Below are 18,831 nucleotides of genomic sequence, written 5' to 3'. Positions count from 1 at the left end.
ATTTTTTAATGTTTTTATATTACACTTAATTCCATAATTAAAATTGACAGATCAGAACCGGTGGTCTTACGAGGTTTAATTATTTTGTCATAAACAGAGACCTCTCAAGTTCACAAAATTGTTTTTATTCAAGAAACTGAAATTAAGAAACAACTTGAAAATAATAATTTTCTTATTAGTAAATTCTGAAAGCCGAATCATACCAAACCGGATTGAATCGATCTTTTTATACCGATCGTTTTAATCTAATCTATAAAAAACACTAAATAAAATAAATCGCCGTCGTTGCTTTATTCCGCGGCGCTGACACTGATCGTTACATTCGCCGGTTTTTCGCATCGAACATCTTCAGCCGTCGGATCTCTCGTGTTATCGTACTCCTTAAAACTTGCGATCCTTCCCAGTTCCTCGACTTCTTCAATCACATTATCAAGCCTCGCCACCATCTCCACCAGCAACGACGCAAACGCCGCGAACGGCAAAGCCTCCGAGAATTCGAGGCTCGTCAACACCGCGATTTTGCTCAGCTGCGGCCGTAACATCCTCCTCTCTCCCGCCGCCGCCGCCATCTCGGAGCTGTTCTTGAACGATCTCCGGTACGCCATTAAAGCTGACGTGTCGGTCCTAAAGCTCGAGAGCGAAACGGCTCCGCTTTGGCCATGGCGTAAACCGGTTTCTGTAATTTTACTACGCGTACCGGTTTCGTTAAGAGAAACGTCGCCGTTTAGATCTTTTCCAACGTTGCTGATGTTGCGCTGCAAAACGGTACCGTTTGGGTGTTTGTTATTGGCGTGTTGTTGTTTATTGTTGTGGCGGTGAAGGTTAGAGCCGAGGAAGAGTTTAGGCTGAGACTTGATGGCGGAGTTAAGATCCTGGAGTGCCACGTGGAGATGATCGGAGAGAATCTCCGGTGAACAGTGACGGTGGTTGGAGATGCTATCCGCGAGTTCCGTCAAAGCTTTGCATACTTCTCCAGCTAGTCTTACACAAGGATCTTTAAAAAGCGCGCGAACAGATCTTGGAGTCTTGAAAACATAATTTTAACAAATACAGGGAAATTTTAGTTTTTAAGTTATAAGTTCATACCAACAAAAATATTACTTGTTATTAATGTAATTAGCCTTACTTGAATCTCAGTTTGTAAGCAACCGTGAAGAGCAACAACAGTGTAACCAAATTGACGAAGAACAGCTCCAACTTTAACATATTGTCGACATGGGAATCTATGACAACGTAGACTGTGTCTTGGCTCCCAATTTGCGTATAATGCCTGAATTATCATTTTTAGTTTCGTATATTTATATCATTTACAAAAACAAATGTCTTTGAAATATTTGAGAATCATATATAGAAAAATACTTACAAGTGTTTCATCAGTGGATTTAGAATCCAAAACAGCTTGATACCCTTCGTAGATTCTGTCTTTTAAATCTGATGTTTCTTTCTCTGTCTCTTTCTCCTCAAAGTACTCATTCACACATGCTACACATATATAATTATAAGAATATTAAAAATATATCAAGTATGTTATTTTACTAGATCTCTTAATAATTTGATTGAGAAACACTATAAAATGTTATATTTTCCGGAATTACTTACCTTCTATAGAGCGAGAGAGGCCTTGTAGTTTACCAACGGTGGTCTTGTGTAGATCTTCACCAGACCAAATCGGAAAAACAAGAAGGCTCATGAAAAGACAGATTCCGCAACCAACGGCTATAGTGTAGAATCTATCATGTGCTATGGTTATCACACTATCTACTCGGTAGCTTGACACCGTTATAAGATTGAACGTCAAGAGAAATATCACAACACCGTAATCGTAATTCTTCTTTATGTATGGTATAAATCTTATATAGGTTGCAACCGCCCCTGTAACATTACAATGAGAACATAAATTCGTAAGTAAATTTATTTTTATTATATAGATTTTGAATAGAGATGTCTCTATAAATTTAGAGATTATTTTATGGTTAGAGACTCCAATTTGGATAACAAGAAAGGCATTAAACGGGTATATGTTTTTTGGAAACTTTGCATACCAATGATAAAAACAGCAGTGCCAATGAAGATAGCTCGAAGGACTTTTCCGGAATCATTTGCTACAAACTCAATGAAAAATGCCAAAGATCCCGCGATTAGTGTCCCTAATCCTCTGTTAAGCCCTTTGCACAACGTTGCACCTAATTAAAGACTCAAGAAGTTAAACAAAATGTTATTTTTAACAAACTAATTTCATTACTATATATGTTTGATTTTAAATTGAATGTGTATATATAATGAAATATTTTAAATTTACCGGCAGAGAACTCGAGGACGACGACAACGGTCATGACGGCCCAAATAGCATTGCTTCCAATGCCTTTGAAGAGAGGCTCCATAAGATATAACAGAGAGACAAGTGTCAAGGAAAGACCTACTTTAAGGGCATGTATCACTCTCCTCGGATCATCTTTTCCGACCCTCCAAAGCCTTTTCGGAATCTTTTTGATCTTCTCAGAAGGTTCTAGAACCATCCACTTCGTCTTGCTCAAACCTTCCTCCATCTCAACGCTCCCTACGTGAACCTTGTTGGACATTTTGATGAGGGAGAAAAATTGGTTCTCTCTCTCCTTGTTTTGTAATAGGAATAGAATGTGTTGTTAGTGTATTCTCTATATATAGCTTTTTGTGTGTATATATATTATGTATATGTATATATAGAGTGATGGATCTATGGTTTGCGTATGCAATGCGTTAACTATATAGCCGGCCAGAGGAAAACAAGTTTTATAATACGTGTGATTGTGTTGGTTGAACTACGAGAATCTCTTTTACGTTCGATTGGTAATTAAAAAATTACGTGTCGTGTGACTTACAAAATGGCGATTATATTAATTGTTTCGCTTAATGATTATTTTAATATATCTCACGTATTGTTATTCTTTCGAAGAGATTTTTATGATTTCAATGTTATTATTTTACTGTTAGTGTAATTTGTATTCAAAATTCTTAGTAAATATACAAAATTCGTGGTGTTCTATTTTACGTCTATATGAACATTTGCTTTTACATAATTAACTACTTATGATAGATACAAAAAATAATGTTCTCTTTTGGCCAGTGAGGAAATATTAGATTGATGGGTTTCACATGACTTGCAATTATTGATGTTAATATTAAATTAAAGAGTACTTTTTTCTCTCGACTTCACAAGACCGAAAAAACAAGTCAAAAGTTATTGAAAAAGATATTAAACTAACATACGTTCCATAATGTTATTCGTTATAAACTTATAGATCTAATTAGTATCCTTAGAGATAACCATTTGAATAATTATATGCATGTGTCACCCAATTAGTACTAATATTGTTAAGGACCTATTGTTAAATAGATATTTCCAAACACTAGATCTTAGACGTATACGTTGTACGTCCTCGTAGATTAAAGAATTCACAAGTGGGTACATACACTTTTAGTTACATCAATCTAACAATATAAAATAAAATAAAAACTATGAATCTGATTATGTTGGCAAGAATTGAGAATTAGTTATGGACGGACCAAGCATAAGGTATTGTGTTAGGCTAAAAAGATATCAGATATGTAATCCGTTAATTACTTGATAATCTATTTTTAATAACACAATCAATTACAATTTAGCGTTAACACTCACACAAACAAACAAATACAATTTAAAGCATATAATATTTGTTTTTCTTGTTTTGTCATAAATGTTTTTGTAGAAAAATGTTGTATAGTTGTGGTCTTGTGGAGATACATGTAAGAAAGTCAAAAACAAGTTTCACTGTCTCAACTCTCAGCTAAAGTTGACCTTTTGGATCCTTCAAAGTCGTACCAACGTTGACACATAACACATGTATACCTTCTCTTTTCAGCATGGGGACAATTTATTTTTATAAATTGTGTTTAAATTCACATTATATATATAAATTAAAAGCCACGTTAACCCCTAAATATGAAACCGCCATGAAAATTGACGACTTCGAACGACAAAACAAAAATCATTGAATGCTACGATACAATTTTTTTTTTCTTTTAAATAAGCAAGAGATCTCGAACTGTCAGTAATATTATAGATGATATATTTGTTTTACACTGCGAGGATTAATTCTTGCCACGTTCACTTGGTAAGATCAGTTGAAGTCTTAATATATCATAGTACGAGATAGTTAAACAAAACAGAAAAGAAACACTAAATAATATAGTTCTTTTTTTTTTTTTTTTTTTTTTTTTTTTTTTTTTTTTTAACTCATACCTTTCATTAATAATGGTCACATGATTAACAAAGGTGCCTCCTATAACAGTAACACCTACATAAGAAGAGAGAGCAACATCAAACAGATTTAATGAAAAACACCAAACCAAGTAATTAGAAGCGTGGGAGCTGGTGGAAGAATCCGTTGTTTGAGTGTCAAATGACCAAGATGTAATCTGAGAGTGGTCTTGATATCCTGCAACAGAAGCGAGGCAGTACGAGAGATGGCAGTATAGAGTCTGCAGTTGCGTTCGCGCCAAATAGCATACATTGAGGCTTGGTGAGCTAATCGCAGGATCATTGCTAAGTTCTTATCACGGGAAGGATTTTTTAACCATCTTCCCCTTTGGTATGAGGGGAATATTAGTTAAAAATCGAACGTTCACGAAATATATAGCTCAAACCGTAATCTTCTGACAAAAGGAAAATAAAAACGTGAACAATATTAATGATGACACGGGTTGAGAGTTCTGGTTTGATACACAGCTCATTTAAATGGATTTGTTGGAGATTGATTTATAAATTTATTTTCAAAGAAAGAATTTTTTTCTTCGTCTATGTGGCTGGTTTAGTTTAACCTACGAATACATTTCATAAATTTGAAAATACTAATTTTACATTATGGATTTTAACTCTGTTTATCGCCGTAATCTGATAAATCAAAAATAGTATTTTGGGGATATTCTTAATCACAAAAGTCAAAACACTTGAACATCGTTTAGTCATATATATAAAAGAACTAATATATGTAGGGACATTTTTTTTTTTTGTTCAACATCGAGTTTTTGGTTTGAATATTAATTAAACTATCAGAAAAATCGAAGAAGTTAAAATAAAATACGAAATCTTTTTGTAGTGTTTATGTGTAGAGGTAAATAGATCTTTCGATGCAACAGAACAGCTGTTCCCGTGTTGTTGGGTTTTTTGAGATTTCAGATTTCTCGTGTGTTTCCCACGTGGCGCATGTGAGATCTCCACACGTGGCAGGAAAAGGATGGTTGATGGAAAATGAAATTACAAGGATCAAAAATAGAAACTTGGGCTTAATAAGAATCAAAAACAAAAATCTCTCCTCTCATTCAATAATTTTCACAACATGTATTGAGAAACAAAGATGATTACTTGTAATATTGTATCAGAAACGTGTTGTAGCATGAAACTATGAATCGTTTTGGTTTTGGTTTCATCAGCATTTCAAAATATTGGTATCAAAACAAAATTATAAGAAAAGAAACGGGTCGTCACACACACAAGCCGCTGCTGCGTCCATCAAAACAGTATACTCCTTTTTGACATGGTTCTGCAAAATGACAACTCCGTGATCTCTCTTTATGCACCGGATTCTATGGATCAAATAAGAACTAATGCTACCATTGTTGTTACCACGGTCCATGGAACCTTTGGCGAATTTGTACTAGGCCTGTTCAAATGTTGTTGCCAAACTCTCTTTTCAAATAGTACGTATAGTAGATACGATTCATATGGTTCATAGTATTTTTTCTCATAGTAATAGATGAATCAAACCAGTTTTTACAGACTCGATAAGCCAAACTGGAATATAGTTCAAAGACACAAACAGAGATAAACTGATCATTGCCCTTTCTCGCCAATATGTCTGCAACTCTATTTGCTTTCCCTCTTTACACAGTCAATCCCATGTTTCCGATGAAACAGAAACCTGTCCTAACCTCTATGTGTTTCAAAATCATTCATACTATAAATAACCTCCCTTGATGTTCAATACACTGCTGGAGTTTCCCATCAGAAGACACAACTAGTCTTCTTACTTTTGCAGGTTTCGTTTTGCGCTTAATTTGGAGTCTTGGCATAGTCTTATTACAGTTATGATCATCATCTTCTGCGTTTGTCGGTTTCTCCCGCCCCTCTTCCAAAAACTCATCTGCAACATCTCCATCTTCATCAACCCTTAGTCGTTTCGTATACCATCTTAGTCCCTGGTACAGTCAAGAGAAAGCTATAAGTGACTGACATAAACAATCTCGAAGAACAACACAAGCTCTTAACTAAGAAAACTTCACTAATAACTACTAATAGAGTGGCCAAAAACAGCTAGACAATCTGACATTAGAAATCACGTTACAGCAAACCATAGGAGTAAGTAACAATAAAAACAGAAGAGATACCGAGTCGTTGTCTAATTTCATAGAAAAGTCAATGTGAACATGTTTAGCGGCTAGGATTATAGTTTTGCTTCTACTACAATAGCAAGTGAAGTATACCTACCTCAAAAGCTCAATTGGATTTTTGGGTTCTGAGCAACAATGCTAAAGTAAGAAAGAGACAATATCGAAATCAATTTTGTAAATTATGCTAAAGAGAACTATGTAAAACATGATCATGTTTATTTAACAGTTAAAAGGTAGGTAGGTAGACCTAAATAATGAGAATCAACTTCAAAGCCAATGGTCAATGTTTCGTTAGCTACTCTAGAATCGACACTCAGATAAAGCAATCAACGACTAATATAGCAAGAGTTACAGAACTGAGAATGTTCAAACCTGAATACCACCGTCTGCGGCGGCGCAAGGATGAAGAAGAGGAGCAAGATTGGACCTTTCAACAGCAACTTGAACTGGAACTCCAAATCCTTTCCTTGGTAGTCCAGTTTCACGAAATCTCGGCTTATCTCCGTCACCGGAATCATGGATCCCTCTATCATCATCGTCATCTTTCAACACTTCCTGGCCAAATCCAAACACACCAGCCAACTTCTTAAAAAAACCCATTCTAAAACTCAAAACTCTAATCAATCCGTCACATAAAGGAACAAACTTGCTCTCCCAAAAAGCTTTAAAATTTGGTTTTTTTGAAACTGCTTTCTTTAGACCACAACTTCTACTTCTCCTCCATGCTTTTTCCCCCAATCGGACCAGACAAAGGATCCAAACAAATCTTCTTCAAACGAAATTGAAAAAAAAAAAAAAAAAAAAAAAAAAAAATGGGAACTTCACTATTTGGGCTAAATTAGTAAGAATTAAGCCCATTTAGAAAAAAGTCCACCAGCTTAGACGCTATTCCAAGAAAAAATAATGTTAGTTCTGTTTAGATTTGAGGTATTCAGGTATGATGATTGTGTTAGCTTAATGAAATAAGAACACCCATTGGCTGATTTTGAACATGTTACAAATGCAACATTACAAGTTACAGTTGCTGTTGGTTGGCGAAGATAGGGCCTTTGTTTATAAATAATACAGTGAGGTGTGTTTCTGCTTTCTCAACGTTTTTAAACTTATCTGTGGGTTAACAACTTCACCAAACCAATGTGCGCCTTTTTTGTTCTGTTCTTCTAAGATAATTAGCAAGTTTCCAAAAACAAACCAAATCCACTCTAAAGTGCAGAAGTCGAATTGATCTTAACAATGGGAGCATATAAATCTTGGACAAGACCAGTGATCCAAATGGAGTTTCATGTCACTTGAACCATCCGTTAGTTAAAATAATTTTAAAAGCATTAATTCGTGGTCTCTGTCTCAACCTCTTTCTAGTTTCAGGTACCAATATGTTCACATCATCGGGTTTACGTGTCCGGTTTCTTAAGGTACGCGCATGGCGTAAACTTTTGATAACATGTGCTTTTTGTATTGCTTGTTTGTCTAATAAAGTCGATCACTTTAGTCGATAGCTAGACAACATAAAAAGTTTCGTGCTTTCTGCTCACTGAATCATTGATTATCCCCCAAAACCAAATACAGATCACATCTTTGAATTGGAGTATGTATGGGAGAACCGGAGAAGATTGGGTTATATAACACAGTTGAATGGGTTCGTTACTTAGCCAGAGCTGGTTTATATGAAATCAGAAATCAGATGGTAAATTCATTTCAATATGACATTTAAAATTTTTAAATTACTTATATAGTTATATTCCTTTAGACACAAAAAAAAAAAAAGAAATTGGATATTTACACTTTTGTTAATATCAGTTTTGTATATTCTGTCTTAAAATTTTCGATATGTGTTTCTATATCAAATAATATAATTTTGCTACATTATATTCCAACTGCAGTGGGTCTTTTTCTTTTTTTTTTCTATCTATATTGCATAGCATTTAAAAATTAGTAAGCTCAATATTTGTCACAATTAATTTGGGAATCTCTCTCTCACATTATTCTGAATAATAGATTTTTCTTAAAAAGATGAGGCAAGAGAAGGACAAAATGGTCAAAATAAGCTGCTGTCATTTTCAAAGTAGTGATTGTTTTTATTTTAAGATCTGAGGATATACTTATACTTAAGAAAAAAATCTGACACATCAAAGTACAAACCCCATGTTGATTTGGATTTCCCAAACACACACCACAGTCAAACCCAAAATCTCTAGTTACATATAATTTATTATACATCCTATATTATTCTCTTATTAATTCCTGTGTATTTTGTTTTTATTTCAAATACATTTGATAGGCTTTTGTTATTTTTTCTTTCATAGTAGTGTAATTTTGGTTTCCCTCTTAAGACTTTAAACTTAAATCACCAAATTAGTAAAAACTCTCCCAACATTTAAAATTCAATATTTCTCATCCCGGTTTGATTTCTTTCTCTTCCAATATAGTACCAAACTCGGTTCATTCAATGCAACAATGAATATTATGTGAAAATAAAGCCCAAAGCAAAATTGAAAAAAAGAACATTTATTAAAACAGAACTGGGGTTAAAGGAGAACACCAAATCCAAAAGAGTACATTACATTACAACTAGAAAAAAGTATAATAAATGGACTGAACATACTCATTTAAATAAAATAACTCATTCTCGATTCACACATTCATTCACATTTTAACAAAACCCTAACTAAATCATATCTTTAGATTTTGTTTTTGTTTTCTCCAATTAAATCTCCTGTAAACTGAAAACCCTAAACTAAAGATTTGTTTCCTCAATTACTTATATTAATAATTCAATTTTTTAAAAAATAAAATAATTAAATTAGACACTAACTTAACTAGATCGTCCCCTCTTCTCTCTCACTGATGATGAAGAAAGAACTCAAGAAGAGATGAGAGAGAGAGAGTTGTTAGCTGCTAGCTCACACGCTTTCGCTTAAAACTCAAAAACCTGCACTTTCTCGTCTCTTTTCTCGGCATTCGTAAAACAGAACAAACAAAAAAAAAAAGTTGGGTCTCTGAGAAAAACCACAAATCTTGAGTCTTTTCTTCTCCAATGGATTCCAGAGAAATCCACCACCACCAACAACAACAGCAACATCTACAACAACAACAACAACAACAACCACCGCCAGGGATGTTAATGACTCACCACAATTCCTTCAATCGAAACCCTAACGCCGCCGCCGCAGCAGCTTTAATGGGTCACACCTCTACATCTCAAGCTATGCATCAGAGATTACCTTTCGGTGCTATGCCATCTCATCAGCCTCATCCTCCTCAACAGCATCAGCATCATTACCATCATCCTCAGCCACAGCAACAGATGGATCAGAAGACTCTTGATTCTCTTGGATTTGACGGATCGCCTTCCTCTGTTGCCGCTGCTCAACAGCATTCGATGAGATTTGGGATCGAGCAGCAACAACAACAGGTCAAGAAGAAACGTGGTAGACCTAGGAAGTATGCTGCTGATGGTGGTGGTGGTGGGAATAACATTGCTCTTGGTTTGGCTCCTACTTCGCCTCTTCCTTCAGCTTCTAATTCATATGGTGGCGGAAATGAAGGAGGAGCTGGTGGTGGTGGTGGTGATAGTGGAGGAGCTAATGCTAACTCTTCCGATCCACCTGCTAAACGGAACAGGGGACGTCCTCCTGGCTCCGGTAAGAAGCAGCTCGACGCTTTAGGTATACTCGATCTATCTCTCTCTGTTTTCTCTGTTCAAATCAAAACCACTGTTTACAATTTTACTTAATGGGTTTTGTGTTTCTCTGTGTGTGTGAGCAGGAGGAACAGGAGGAGTTGGGTTTACACCTCATGTGATTGAAGTCAAAACTGGAGAGGTAATGTGTTGATTTGTTGTAGCAAATCTTGAATGGATTTTTAGTAATTTTGCGTGTTTCTTTGGTTAAAGTTTTGATCTTTCAATTCTATTCCAGGACATAGCTATGAAGGTATTGGCGTTTACGAACCAAGGGCCACGCGCAATCTGTATTCTCTCAGCTACAGGAGCTGTGTCTAATGTGATGCTTCGTCAATCTTCAAGTCCTAGTGGAATTGTTAAGTTTGAGGTATAACAACTCATTTCCTTTGTGCATTACTTGATGATTTGAGCTCTGTTGGTATCGAAAGGAGCTGGGGATTTAATCTTGTATTGGATGTGTTTGTTGTTGCAGGGCCGATATGAAATCATTTCTCTGTCAGGTTCTTTCTTGAATTCTGAGAGTAATGGTACTGTGACCAAAAGTGGTAACTTGAGTGTGTCGCTGGCTGGACAAGATGGCAGGATTGTGGGTGGAACTGTTGCTGGAATGCTAGTTGCTGGGTCACAAGTCCAGGTTACTCAAATTCTTATCCTTTTTTTACATTCGAGATAAAAAAATCACAAAATTGTTTCAAGATACTGAGTTTTGATTCTTGTTTTTATAAAGGTCATTGTCGGAAGCTTTGTACCAGATGGAAAGAAGCAGAAACAAAGCGTAGGGCGTGCTCAGAATACTCCAGAGCCAGCTTCAGCACCAGCCAATATGTTGAGCTTTGGTGGTGGACTAGGAAGCCCTGGATCTCAAGGACAACAGCACTCGAGCGAGTCGTCAGAGGAAAACGAAAGCAATTCCCCGTTGCACCGTGGAAGCAACAACAACAACAACAACAATAGTCATGGTCTATTTGGAAACTCAACACCTCAATCGCTTCAGCAAATGCCTATGCAGATGTACCCGCTGTGGCCTGGGGCTGGCCAGAATCATCAATAGATAGATGGTTCCATGAGTCGGATTGACCGGGTTTGCTTCTCTCTGTTCCTTTTGACACAAATCTCTCCATCAGAATTATCTCTATAAAGTAGATTGAGCTTTTCTTACTCTCTCTTATCCTCTTCCCCTTCCCATTTCTCTTAAATTTAGCTTTTGTTTTAGATAAAATAGAGAGAGGGAGACTTGTTAAGTAGGTTTCAAATTCAATCTTGTTTAGTTTGTTTTCTCTTAGTAGTTTCTTTTGATTGTGATGATCATAAAAAGACTTGTTCTTTTCTTCTATCATCAACGAGTTATATCCACTTCACTTTTCAAAAATTCTACAAAATTCAAAGTTATACAATGCTTTACAAAAGCTCTTTTTATTCTCTGTTATAACTTATATAAGCTTACATATTTATTACTCTTGAGGTTATTACAAGATAGTAGTAAGTTAAACCAAAACAAAAGTTAGCAAAAGACAGTGAAAATACACTAAAAGGTTTATTAGATATTTTGATACATATAATTTAAGACTCCATTACTTCTTCATCCACTTGTTCGTGTTAGTCTCTGTGTTTCATTCTAAACTGCAGAAACCATAGCTGGTGATGATGCAGCCATCAGTTCTTCTTCTTCATCATCATCCTCTGCCTCCCACATGAAATGTGCATACGATCCCAATACCATACTGCAAAGTTACAACCATCACAAACCTTTTAGATTCTTAAGTAAAGAAACCAAAGCTGAGATCAGTAAAGTAATCAAAGAATCCAGTAAGTATATATATTACCAATCATCAGGAGAAGCATTAACAGCTTGATCAAAGTAACATTGAGCTCTCTTCTCATCTCTGCTCGTTTCCCATATCAACTTACCATACATTGACAAAGCCTCACCATCACCTGGATTCGCCAGTATCGCTCTTCCATAATACTCTTGAGCTCTCTCTGCATCTTTCTCCACCTGTGAAAACATTCAAATCACAAATTTAACAAATCATTAATCATAAACGTAATGACCAATTCACAAATCTCCACAAAATCACCAACCTCATACAAAAACTTGCCGTAGTTCATCAGAAGAAGCGAATTATTAGGATTCGATTTCAACATCTTCCGATAATAATCACCGATCTTGCTCTTATCTTCATAACCACCTCCTCCTCCTCCGTTTCCATAACCGCCGTTAAAACCAGATCCACCACCACCACCACCGGAGATCAACGATCCCCAACCATCGGAAAACCTAATTTCTTCCTCCTCCTCTTCATCATCCTCCGGGATTTTCGCCGGAGAAGGCTTAGATCCAACACTCTTCGACATTCTCTCGGGTCTAATCACATCACTCTCCCATAACACCCTACGAATCCCGGCGTTAGCTTTAACCTCGATTGAGATCTTCCTTCCTCCTCCGACGGCGAATCTCTCGCCGTAGCTGGATAATGACGACTCGACGGAGTTGTTCCTGGAGATGATAGGTGTCGTCGTCGTCGTCATGTTCTTCCGCGACGAGCCACCAGAAATAAACCGGTTATGAAGAACCGGCATCGAACCGGTTCTCATCAGTAGAGATTTCATCACAACTTCGATTTTTTTTTTTTGCTTCCTTTCTTCTTCTCCGATCTCTGAGAGTGATGATAATAAATAATCCAATTAATACTATTTATAACTTCATCTGTACCGTACGATCCTTTGACGTTGGTCTCATAGCCACCGTTGGATATGTTGACTTTCTCGCGCGCTATGTATCTCTGTTTCGTGTGATACACTTAAAGTTGGCACTCTCTTAGCCGTCCGATGCAATGACCGTCTAGGTGGGACGAATCAACTATGAGCTAAGTCAACACATGTGCACGAGAAGAGCGTGATCGAACCGGTCTAAGATTGCCACGTGGAGGAGATGGTGGATTCAGTGAGTCTGTGTACTTGGGGTTGAGTCTAAAACTCTATAGAACTACGAAAACACCCTGACCCATTGGCTACTTTAATGAATACCATTGGCGGTCGCTTCTAGTATCGAAATTGTAATTTTGTACTTAAAAAAAGGTTACATTACACATGTCAATATTATTAAATTTGTTGTAGAGTTATCACTACTATATTTCACTTTTGCATGTCTAATAAGCTTGGGATGTCTATAGTATCAATATTTTAATAATTGTGGATGATCAATAACACGATCACGCAAAATGACATTTCGTTTTCTTGTCTTTATTTTGAGATTTGGAAGATTTGGATTCACTACCATTACAACTGGTGATTTTTTTCTGTTTTTGATAAGATAAGATAAGGTTTTCTCAATATGTATAATTAAAAATATGTTTATTTAGCTTTGTCGTTTTGTTTCACATTGTTAAAGCTTTAAAAGTTAACATTATCTTATAAGTTCTTTTACTAATGATGAAAATGTATACAACTTGTAAACTCACTAGCCACTTGACTTAATTAAGGATACTAAAATAACAAAAGGCCAAATAAAGATTAGTGATTACCGATTTTACAAGAAAAAAAAATGTAAACTATATTGGTATATCTGGAACCTTCAATGGTACTAAAATAACTTTGTGTGTTTTGTTGTTTAAAGAACCTGATCTGAGTTTCATAGTTGAAGTGGCTTTACAGTATTAAATAAGCTTAGGAAGGAATGTCGGAGTAAGAATGAGATCGAACACGCAACCATTGAAAGTTTTCGATCAAATTAAATCCATGAAGATCTTAACTTCCAATTTTCTGATGAGGAGATCACTGATGATATCAAGAAATTTATTCAACTGGATAAATTCGAGCTTCAAAGAGGAAGAAATAGGACTTCTACTGGAAAAACATGACCAAGAGAATCGGCTATGGAGTGAAACGGATTGTGTTTGGAATGATCGGTCATCGCTCTATAACGTTTGAACAGGCAGTGTGAACCAAAGCCAGATGAAACCTGACCCGACAGACTATTTTGTGTCTAAAAAACACTTTAAATTGGACATACGAAACCTTCCAACGAATGTCAAAATTCTAACGCTTCAACATTTTACATTTTTAACAACTGTGTTTGCATGTCAGAATATGTGGTTCTCCTTCAAAACATATAATAAGAATATAAGACAAGATCTCTATTACTCTATATAGATATACTTTTACTCTATAAACGACTCAAAACAATGGTGATCTTAGAAACATAAAGTTACATAGTATGTATCAAAGCGTGGTGTGTTCTTGATCGTCAGTGCACGCGACTGTAATTTTTCCGCGATCTTTAGGTACGTAGTAACATTACTGTGCTGACTAAAGTTAACGAATTTTTCTCAAGGAAAGAAAAGCCATGAACCGAGAAACGTGCCATGAACCAAAAATCCTATATTTTGCTTGTTATAACGTGAGTATAGTCTATATAGATTAACAACTGACTATACTCTATGAACAAAGACTTGAATATAAAAAATTACTATTTTTAAGGGCTAAGTGGATTAGCGTAGAACAAATGTCACATACGACCCGTTCAAATGCATGGCATTGAGCAAACAAAACAAACAAACATAACAAAACCCAAAACACACTTTTTATTTTTAGTAACCAAAACTTCCTAACACTCTTTCTCTCACACCAAACACACATTTTTCCACACACTATACCAAATAAAACTGAACTCTAAAATATCAATATAACGTAAATAACCTTAGAAAAAAAAATTGAATTTCTCTGTCTCTAGCTTTCTTGTTTTTTTTTTTTTGGTATTTTGGTATATGAGAAATCTCACGGCGGAGATAATCAGTCTCCGGCCACCGTAATGTCGACAGTAATACCTTCACCTCTGCCACCTCTGCCACCTCTGCCACCTCTGCCACCGCAACCTCCGCCACAAAATTACGTTACACCTCCTCTAACGGTGATCCTCACCGTAATCCTCCTCGTCTTCTTCTTCATCGGTTTCTTCACTCTCTATTTCTGTAAGTGTTTCCTCGACACAATGGTACAAGCTTGGCGTCTCCACCACGGTGGAGACACCGGATCTGCCGACAATCCCCTCCAACCATCGGAAGCTCCACCCGTGAATCCCGGCCTCGACCTTCGGATCATAAACTCGTTTCCCACTTTTCCTTACTCATCCGTTAAAGATCTCCGGGAAGAAAAATACGGCCTCGAATGCGCCATTTGTCTTCTTGAATTCGACGGAGATCACGTGCTACGTCTCTTGACAACATGCTACCACGTGTTCCACCAAGAATGCATCGATCTCTGGTTCGAATCTCACAGAACTTGCCCTGTTTGTCGCCGAGATCTTGATCCTCCTCCTCCACCGGAGAACCCAAAGCCTACCGTGGATGAGATGATCATCGATGTGATTCAAGAAACAAGCGACGACCAAGAAGACGTTCATCGTCGTTATCATCAGACAACAACACCGATTGATACTTGGCCGTCTTCAGGACAGAGCAGTAGCATTAAAAAAGAACAAAATTTGCCGGAGAAGTTCTCTAGATCGCATTCGACGGGACACTCGATAGTGAGAAACAAACCGGAGGAAGAAGATAAGTATACATTGAGATTACCGGAACATGTGAAGATTAAGGTCACGAGAGGACATAGCCAGACAGAGAGTTGTGTAACGTTCGCCGAACTTGTTAGAAACAGAGTATATGATCATCGCCGGTTTGGTGAAGTCTCCGGTCAAACACAATCTGAAAATTGAAGAAAACGGAATATATATATTTTTATAATTAGTTAAGTTTTTTTCTTCTTGTTGTGATATTGGTTATAAATATCTTAGGTTAGAATCTATATTAACATTTTTTAAGTACATTTTGGTTTATGCTTATGCCCTTTAAGTTTTACTTATTTAAAACAATTCCATAAATAACATTGCAGAGAAACTTAAATACAAAATTTTCTTAAATTGACCAACATTTGTTATATTTATTGCCATAAAATCTTAACAACATCTATACATTCCGATTTTTCCAAAAACAACTTTACTCATTAAAATTTAACCATTAAATCTTCAAACCATTTTTATGGATGCTAGAATCTCTCAAATTTAAATGATATACAACAGATTTTCCATAACAAAAGTTTACAATATCCATAATTATATTAACATTAATAAATTTCCTAAACCGAAAATCCAATAATAAAATGTCACATTAAATATGTTGAAAACCCCCACTTAATTTGGTTTATTTTTTATTTTTTGAGGAATTACCAAAAAATTAAAATTCTATTAATCATCATAAACTATATATATTTACATGGAAAAAATTATAAATTATAAAAATATGCTAATTTGGTAAAACAATTAACATAATTAAACTTGATAAAAAAAAACTTATTTTGATTATTTTTTTGACGCAAAAACTTATTTTGATTTCGGTGAGACGGATTGGCATTAATCCCATATAGGGAGTTAAGTGGAATTGTTTTTTTTAAAAACAATTTTAGATGTATACCAGGAGATAAATGTATTACTAGACTATACATATACCACACGGGTTAAAACCTTGAAAACACTACAAAAATCCTATACTTTGAATACTTATATCAAATACCTGTAAAATTTTATATTTTTAAAATTAATAAAACAATAATAAATTTAAAATTTTTAAAATTAAAAATATTATCCCGCGGTGTACCACGGGTTAAATCCTAGTATTTATTTAACTTGAGAAGATGCTAATTAGTATTATTAGTGATTTTGTTTCCTCTTACTAGAGTTTAATAACAATATTTTTTTGGAGAAAAAAATGAGAGAATATCTTGTTCCTATTTATTTCTCTCTTGTACGATACTATGACAGCTTAAGTTTTAAATATTGCATTGTACTTTTAGTAGTTTCATATTTTAATTGATTCTAGTGCTAAAGTTTCAGCTTTAAAATCTTAGGTCATGTTTATCGGTAAGCTCTTAGAGGAGTTTTAAGGTTTTTGAATCAAAAAAATAAATCAAAAGTAAAGAAAAAACTTAAGAGAGCCCCTTATATAATATACCGAATCATGTTCTAAGAGACGCTACGTGTCTTAATCTTGTTGGTGGAACTAAATAATACAAAAAGAAAAAAAAAATCCTCACTCGATTTCTTTTCCTCTCTCTCTCTTTCTCTCGCGATTGAATACCCGACGAAGAAATTTGGAATCAGAAAAAGGGTTTGGAATCGAAGGATACTTGAATCAGAGGAAGGGTTTGAATCGAAGGATCTGGAGATGATTAGCGAAAGCGATTGACTCGGCGGATTACTTTGGCGATAGACAAAATCGAGTCCGAGATTTGGAGATGGATACGATTTCAAGTTGGAGTCGAAATAATCGGAAGAGATTGAATCAATTGGAATCACAAGGTAAGTTTCTCAGATTCTTAATCAAATAAATCTTCTGTGTTCTGTTTTGATTCTCTTTGGTCTTTGATTTGAGTGTTAATTTGTTCTCCAAAGGAGGTATCTCTACGGATTCAATTGAATATGCAGAAGAAACAGGAATTTTCTGAGTACAGAGAGAAGGTTAACGAGAAACAGCTCAATGAAGGTTTTTGTTTGTTGTTGTCGTTGATGTTTGCTATATATATACTCTTAATTTTACCTTTGCTGTTAATGTTTTTATTTTCATGTTTCTTCACAGAGTCAATTGAGAAGTATGTTTTTGTAATGATGCATCTTATGGTGATTGGAAAGTATGTTTTTGTATAGCTTTTGTGATTATCTTCTTGAGTTTACTTGAAACAGAATTTTCACAAAGTGTTTTCGTGGTTACAGTTGAAACATGATGATGAAGATTGCCGTGTTATGTACCGTGAAGGACTTAAAGGAAGCCCATTTCATACACTGCTCGTTGAAGGTTGCATTGATGGGACTATCGAAGACTGTAAGTTTTCTTCATTAAGAGTTTGGATCGATTTTCATTCCTGATGCTGCATTGTTAGGGAACTTCTTTGGTTCCATTACTGTTGAGCATATTGGTCAGCCTAAATTCGATTTGATGATGCTTTAGGTTTGATTTAGGTTTTTTTATAGTTTCTTGAATTGCATGCTGTGAGAGATGATTTCCTAAATATGTATCCTTGTTTATAGAAGTGGTGGTAGTGATACTTCTAAACGGGTTATTATTATACATCATAGTCCCACTAAGTAAGAACCAGGACATAGTCTGTGTTAGTGTTTAGTTTCTCTTAATTGTAGACCAAAGCTAGATAGAGAGACTTTTCTTGTTTAAGTTCATAGTTAACATACCAGCAATTGCATTCCAACATAGGGTAGATTCAGAAAAAGTGTTGATTAAGCATTTAGCCGAAACCAATTGTCAACAACTAATTGTTGCAAGTTCATTTCATTGTTATAATAACCATGAAAACTTCTTGGTCCTTTATTTTTATGGATAGGTTGATGGTGGATTTGTGCTACCAGACAAAGCCTCTCTGCATCTTACAGACATAGACACTTTCTTGAAACGATATAGGGTGATGCCGACAGTGGAGACAGTGGAGTCGACAGGCAATGGCAGAAGAAGAAGGTTGAAGCCAAACAACAGTAAGACCAACAAGCTTTGTTTTCTAGTTTCTAGGTTTCTTTTTGAAATCTAGATGTGAACCTTTGTCTTCATCATAATCTATTTCTCTTCATCAAAATCTTCTCTTTTCACCTATGTAACATATCCATCAAAAGTTAAATCATGATTCATGATGACTCTTATTTAGTATTCTCTACTACTATATCAAGTTTGAGTTTCATATTTACTATC

The 18,831-nt window shown here is 35.5% G+C and overlaps 4 protein-coding genes, 2 long non-coding RNA genes and 1 pseudogene across 8 annotated transcripts; 4 read left to right on the top strand and 3 right to left on the bottom strand.

Annotated features, from left to right (window-relative positions):
* Positions 1 to 154: 154 nt before the first annotated feature.
* Positions 155 to 2,786, bottom strand: LOC104731753 (aluminum-activated malate transporter 12). Its single transcript, XM_010451233.3, has 6 exons — positions 2,300 to 2,786; positions 2,043 to 2,183; positions 1,600 to 1,872; positions 1,364 to 1,482; positions 1,127 to 1,270; positions 155 to 1,025 (listed from the first exon to the last, which is right to left on the bottom strand). Exons 1-6 carry the CDS (start codon positions 2,577 to 2,579, stop codon positions 291 to 293), a joined length of 1,692 nt encoding a protein of 563 aa, XP_010449535.1. The 5' UTR covers positions 2,580 to 2,786; the 3' UTR covers positions 155 to 290.
* Positions 2,787 to 5,740: 2,954 nt separating this feature from the next.
* On the bottom strand, positions 5,741 to 7,420 carry LOC104731752 (uncharacterized). The gene is made up of 2 exons (XM_010451232.3): positions 6,778 to 7,420; positions 5,741 to 6,213 (listed from the first exon to the last, which is right to left on the bottom strand). Exons 1-2 carry the CDS (start codon positions 7,003 to 7,005, stop codon positions 5,968 to 5,970), a joined length of 474 nt encoding a protein of 157 aa, XP_010449534.1. The 5' UTR covers positions 7,006 to 7,420; the 3' UTR covers positions 5,741 to 5,967.
* A 184-nt stretch (positions 7,421 to 7,604) lies between these two features.
* Positions 7,605 to 8,279, top strand: LOC147930528 (uncharacterized). The gene is made up of 2 exons (XR_015574063.1): positions 7,605 to 7,817; positions 7,972 to 8,279. It is a non-coding gene; the product is annotated as an uncharacterized LOC147930528 (long non-coding RNA).
* A 914-nt stretch (positions 8,280 to 9,193) lies between these two features.
* LOC104731751 (AT-hook motif nuclear-localized protein 13) lies at positions 9,194 to 11,456 on the top strand. Its single transcript, XM_010451231.3, has 5 exons — positions 9,194 to 10,070; positions 10,171 to 10,226; positions 10,323 to 10,454; positions 10,560 to 10,721; positions 10,815 to 11,456. The coding sequence occupies exons 1-5, from the start codon at positions 9,440 to 9,442 to the stop codon at positions 11,136 to 11,138; spliced, it is 1,305 nt and encodes a 434-aa protein (XP_010449533.1). The 5' UTR covers positions 9,194 to 9,439; the 3' UTR covers positions 11,139 to 11,456.
* Positions 11,457 to 11,484: 28 nt separating this feature from the next.
* Positions 11,485 to 13,214, bottom strand: LOC104731750 (uncharacterized). The gene is made up of 3 exons (XM_010451230.3): positions 12,170 to 13,214; positions 11,911 to 12,083; positions 11,485 to 11,808 (listed from the first exon to the last, which is right to left on the bottom strand). Exons 1-3 carry the CDS (start codon positions 12,695 to 12,697, stop codon positions 11,703 to 11,705), a joined length of 807 nt encoding a protein of 268 aa, XP_010449532.2. The 5' UTR covers positions 12,698 to 13,214; the 3' UTR covers positions 11,485 to 11,702.
* A 1,332-nt stretch (positions 13,215 to 14,546) lies between these two features.
* LOC104731749 (RING-H2 finger protein ATL29 pseudogene) lies at positions 14,547 to 15,994 on the top strand (annotated as a pseudogene). The gene has a single exon (XR_015574563.1). The product of XR_015574563.1 is annotated as an RING-H2 finger protein ATL29 pseudogene (transcript).
* Positions 15,995 to 17,043: 1,049 nt separating this feature from the next.
* Positions 17,044 to 18,826, top strand: LOC104731748 (uncharacterized). Of its 2 annotated transcripts, none has more exons than XR_758643.3 (5): positions 17,044 to 17,438; positions 17,532 to 17,622; positions 17,716 to 17,767; positions 17,850 to 17,958; positions 18,473 to 18,826. It is a non-coding gene; the product is annotated as an uncharacterized LOC104731748 (long non-coding RNA). The 2 variants fall into 2 exon arrangements; XR_015574185.1 differs by having other exon boundaries at positions 17,119 to 17,438; positions 17,535 to 17,622.
* The last annotated feature ends 5 nt before the right edge of the window (positions 18,827 to 18,831 follow it).

This window comes from Camelina sativa, chromosome 12, assembly GCF_030686135.1.
Source record: "Camelina sativa cultivar CO46 ecotype springtype chromosome 12, ASM3068613v1".
In the NCBI taxonomy this organism is placed as follows: Eukaryota; Viridiplantae; Streptophyta; class Magnoliopsida; order Brassicales; family Brassicaceae; genus Camelina; species Camelina sativa.
Note: the sequence above shows the minus strand (reverse complement) of the source record. Positions and strands in the feature narration are given on the sequence as shown.

Excerpts from the sequence above, each read along its gene's own strand:
- LOC104731753 (XM_010451233.3), bottom strand. The coding sequence starts at position 2,579 with ATGTCCAACAAGGTTCACGTAGGGAGCGTTGAGATGGAGGAAGGTTTG. Across the intron at positions 1,483-1,599 it reads CCTCTCTCGCTCTATAGAAG|CATGTGTGAATGAGTACTTT; the intron begins GTAAGTAATTCC and ends ATATATGTGTAG. Across the intron at positions 1,026-1,126 it reads GCTTACAAACTGAGATTCAA|ACTCCAAGATCTGTTCGCGC; the intron begins GTAAGGCTAATT and ends TATGTTTTCAAG.
- LOC104731752 (XM_010451232.3), bottom strand. The coding sequence starts at position 7,005 with ATGGGTTTTTTTAAGAAGTTGGCTGGTGTGTTTGGATTTGGCCAGGAA. Across the intron at positions 6,214-6,777 it reads CCGCAGACGGTGGTATTCAG|GGACTAAGATGGTATACGAA; the intron begins GTTTGAACATTC and ends TGACTGTACCAG.
- LOC104731751 (XM_010451231.3), top strand. The coding sequence starts at position 9,440 with ATGGATTCCAGAGAAATCCACCACCACCAACAACAACAGCAACATCTA. Across the intron at positions 10,227-10,322 it reads TTGAAGTCAAAACTGGAGAG|GACATAGCTATGAAGGTATT; the intron begins GTAATGTGTTGA and ends ATTCTATTCCAG. Across the intron at positions 10,455-10,559 it reads GTGGAATTGTTAAGTTTGAG|GGCCGATATGAAATCATTTC; the intron begins GTATAACAACTC and ends TTGTTGTTGCAG.
- LOC104731750 (XM_010451230.3), bottom strand. The coding sequence starts at position 12,697 with ATGAAATCTCTACTGATGAGAACCGGTTCGATGCCGGTTCTTCATAAC. Across the intron at positions 12,084-12,169 it reads ACGGCAAGTTTTTGTATGAG|GTGGAGAAAGATGCAGAGAG; the intron begins GTTGGTGATTTT and ends ATGTTTTCACAG. Across the intron at positions 11,809-11,910 it reads AATGCTTCTCCTGATGATTG|TATGGTATTGGGATCGTATG; the intron begins GTAATATATATA and ends GTAACTTTGCAG.